Raw genomic sequence first — 4,134 nt, 5'->3', positions numbered from 1 at the left:
GTCGCGGTGGCAACAGGCCAAGCAGGCTGACCCAGACCTCCCTCTCACCGGCAACATGTTCCAGCTCATTCTGGGGGATCCCGAGGCGTTCCCAGGCCAGCTGGGAGATGTAATCTCTCCAGCGTGTTCTGGGTCTTCCCCGGGGTGTCTTCCCAGTTGGACGTGCCTGGAAAACCTCCAGTGGGAGGCGTCCAGGAGGCATCCTAATTAGATGCCCGAACCACCTCAGCTGACTCCTTTCGACGCGAAGGAGTAGCGGCTCGACTCCAAGCTCCCTCCTGATGACCGAGCTCCTTACCCTATCTCTAAGGCTGAGCCCGGCCACCCTACGGAGGAAACTCATTTCGGCCGCTTGTAGCCGCGACCTTGTCCTTTCGGTCATGTAAAAGTCATGTCTCTTTAAAACTCTTTTCATGAACAACATGAACAGCTACAGCCAGCAGACAATTTGCCTTTGATGAAAGTCAGCAACACTTACTGTGGCAGCTTTGAAGTTTTAATCCACAGACAGCAGCAAAGTGTCGGTTTTTAAGTATAGGTTACTTATTGCACTTTGGAACTTAAATTAAACTTCTATTTTTTAACTCTAGTGGACACACCTGCTCCCTCGTGTGAGGAAGGACTCTACTTGCCAGAGTTTTTGCCCCCAACACCTTTAAACGGAGCCCGCCTCCATGCAGAGGTCAACAGAGAAGTGGAGATCAGAGTCAGAGCACGAGCATCACACGCAACGTGAGTGAGAGGCAATGTGACCGGTGTTGCCTTGAGGCACGTGAGATAACATCAGCAAGAAAAGAGTCAATAAATCTCTGGTTTCTTTGTTTTGTTTTCACACAGAATACAGGATATCGTCATCAGCGGCCCACTGAACATCACCAAGCAAAGGAACACACATGGGGAGTTTGTCATCAGGTGGACGCCTATCCAAGATGACCTGGGGGATTTTTTTCCGATCTGCTTTGCTGTTGAAGCGGTGACCTGGTAAGCTTTGGGTTCCTTATGAGAGAATTTGTACGTGTGTGTGTGTGAAGCCATGATTTTACTTTGTAACACATTTTTTTGCAGGCGTGCTGGAACCGCTACCACACACCATCACAGTCACAATCACCACGCCACCCCATCTCCACAGTGAGTGACATTTCTCTGTGTTTGGTGTTTTTCTCTTAAGCGACAAGATATTCAAAAATTAGGAGCCAAAACCACCAGTAATAATTTGAAATTGACATATCAGCCTAACCGAAAGAGCCATTAAGTCAGCGTTCACTGATGCTTCTCAGGTCTGGCGTCTATCAGTCTGAGATGAGGTGTGTTTTGGTAGAAGTTCGGAGGGTGCAAGGTGAGTCTACTTTAATGTCAACATTTAGTTGTTTAAGTATAGCTGTAATGGTGTGTATTTTCACCAAATATATCACACGCTAAATGCTCAGTTAAAGTGCCAAATATTGGCTGTATGGCTGGTGTACTTTAGAATTTAAAAAGCCGCGAGACATGCACTTCTATAAAGTGCTGTGATTGGTAAACCTTCCTACCAGACAAAATTCAGAGCCGTCATTGGATGCAAAAAATGATTGCTCTCCACAAAAATACCACGTTCACTGTTCATACACAGTGAAACCAAACCAGCAGAACTGTAAAGAAACTTCACTATCTTTTTGATGGGAACACAACTTCAAGGTGTCCTGTGGAGTTTCCTAGTATACAAACAAAAGCCATCTTTACATTCATTAAAACACATTGTGTGTATCGTGGCCTTGGGTGCCTTTCCTCATAAAAAGTATTTTACATCCAATGTTGACCAGCACGCAGTCTTTGTTTGCTGGAACGTTGCTGAAGTTCTTGTTGACATTACTGCCCCCTGTAAATAAGTATACCATTGGTATGTAATGTTTATTTTTTAACACTCTCTTCTTCTAGTTAATTCCCATGTGATCTGCACCGAGTCCACAATGAGAGTAGAGGTTGAGAAATCTTCATTCGCTGGACTCCATGAGGATCATTTGCGGCTCAACGACGGTGCCAACACCGCCTGCAGGCTGCACTCCAACAGCACTTACGTCTTCGCCGACATCCCCCTCAGCGGTTGTGGCACTGAGATCGAGGTAACGCAGGCTTTTGTTACTGGCTGGGCTCTTCTCTCTCAGTCGTTGGTGTTGCCTTTATCTAGCAGTATGAGGACTGAATACATAACCTTTTTTTACTCTGCAGGAAGACGGGAATAACCTCAGGTTCAAGAATGAAATCACCACGTTTGACAACAGAGCCGACGTGATCACCAGGAAACACCTGCTGGAGGTGCAGTTCTACTGCCAGTACCCCAAACGTGGAAACGCGACACTGGCCTTCACAGCACACAGGCCCATCGTCTCAGTGTGGGACAGGAGCTTCGGCAGGTTCACCTACCAGTTTGAGTTCTATCCTAACGACCAATACCAAGCCATGATTGATCCAACTTCATACCCGGTGGTGTATGAAATAGGGAGCAGGGTCTACATGCAGATAGAGGCCACCTCCTCCGTCAACAACACCGTGCTGTTTGTGGAGTCCTGCAGAGCTTCACCATATGACAACCAGAACTCCCAGCGGACCTACTCCATCATTGAGAATGGGTAGGCATGGGCACACCCCCTAGTGGCAATAGAGGGCATAATAAAGTATTTGTAAAAATGTGTTCTTTGATTGTTGCTTTAGGGGCTCTTCTGTGTAATGTCACCCTGTCAGGATGTAGATGTCAATGCTTCAATTACTTCATCTTTTATATAACCTATAGTACTTTTCTTATTGTGTAAATACCAATACCTCTGCCCCTATAACGGCATCCACTGTACGGCATAGAGTAACAAAGGCAACAGTCTCATCTTTTTGTTTTCTTTTGCTCTGACTAGGTGTAATGTGGACCCGACCGTTCAGATCCATTCCCCCTCCCACCCGAGACAATTCAGGTTCAGCATGAAGACCTTCAAGTTCATCGGTATGCATGATCAGGTAAAGAACGGAGCAGTGGACTGTTGATGTCTCTGGGAAATCTCTAAATGCTCCAACGAATAGGTCCAGTTCATGATGTCCTTTCATTTATCTGACTAGTTTTACTAAGTGGTAATCAATGCACACTTGGTGGACAGGTGGATTCATGTGAACTTTATTAGAGGCACAATGTTCCCGTCATGGATCTTCATCAGGTGTAACACACAATGTGAAGCAACACATTTGTATGCTGAAGCCACAGGGCGTAACAACCAATCAAAAAGGGGAAGCAAATCTCTGAAAACACCCGAGACACTTACCACATCAATAATTGATTTAAAAAAAAAAAATACTTAAACGTAATAATGTCAGAATTTGTATAATACAAAATAAAAGACTTATTTTCAATGAAACATTAGTTGAGCAATTCAAGAAAAGCAATTTGTCAACAAAAACACGTAATCTTTTACACGTTTTGTCAAACTCAATCTATATTTCCCATCTCACCTTTTATAGAACAAAATTGTATTTCCTTTTTTGTTTCCAATTGTAATATTTGGTTGTTACAAGCTGTGGCTTCACATTGTGAATCTGATATCTAAAGATCATGAAAGAAAAACTGCATCTCTAATAAACTCAGCGCTGACGACGTTTTAAGAAATAAACTGGTACCACTTGACATGGATGGACTTGAGGACGAGGTGGAACGTCACTGACTGTCGTGGAGATGAAAAGTGGAGCGGAGGTTTTAACTGGATCCGAGCACAGCTCTGCTGTCGGTCCGTCTGCTGGTGTGATGACAGCATGTTCTGTCTCATTCAGGTGTACATCAGCTGCACAGTCCTGATGTGTGAAGCAGGGGAACCCAACACCAGGTTCTCTGAGGGATGCATCAGCTCCACAACGCCAGCCACTTCGCCTCATAACCACCACCGCAGAAAGAGAGAGGTTGCCGTGGAGAGTGCGAGGCACTTCGTTTCCCAGGGTCCCCTGCGCTTAAAGAGATCAGCGGAGAGCAACGAAAGCTCCGGTATGAAAACAGAGAAAGTTCATTTGTTACGAGCACACTTCACTTGTTTGAGCCCTACTTTGGACCAGATCAAGTTAAAACATTGTGCTTCTTCTTTCTCCAGCGCTCCACCTGAATCTGAACCTGGTGTTCATCGCTGGATG

At 45.2% G+C, this 4,134-nt stretch overlaps 1 protein-coding gene across 1 annotated transcript; it reads left to right on the top strand.

The window, feature by feature from the left end:
• Positions 1 to 590: 590 nt before the first annotated feature.
• Positions 591 to 4,126, top strand: LOC116379604 (ZP domain-containing protein-like; the record flags this gene model as incomplete). Its single annotated transcript, XM_031841563.1, has 9 exons — positions 591 to 732; positions 838 to 981; positions 1,066 to 1,128; positions 1,278 to 1,336; positions 1,915 to 2,099; positions 2,206 to 2,606; positions 2,883 to 2,982; positions 3,784 to 3,991; positions 4,095 to 4,126. Coding segments are annotated over 9 exons (1,334 nt in total), but the record flags the coding sequence as incomplete, so codon positions are not given.
• Positions 4,127 to 4,134: the final 8 nt, after the last annotated feature.

Source organism: Anarrhichthys ocellatus, unplaced genomic scaffold (genome assembly GCF_004355925.1).
Source record: "Anarrhichthys ocellatus isolate YVR2014 unplaced genomic scaffold, GSC_Weel_1.0 scaffold4700, whole genome shotgun sequence".
In the NCBI taxonomy this organism is placed as follows: Eukaryota; Metazoa; Chordata; class Actinopteri; order Perciformes; family Anarhichadidae; genus Anarrhichthys; species Anarrhichthys ocellatus.
Note: the sequence above shows the minus strand (reverse complement) of the source record. Positions and strands in the feature narration are given on the sequence as shown.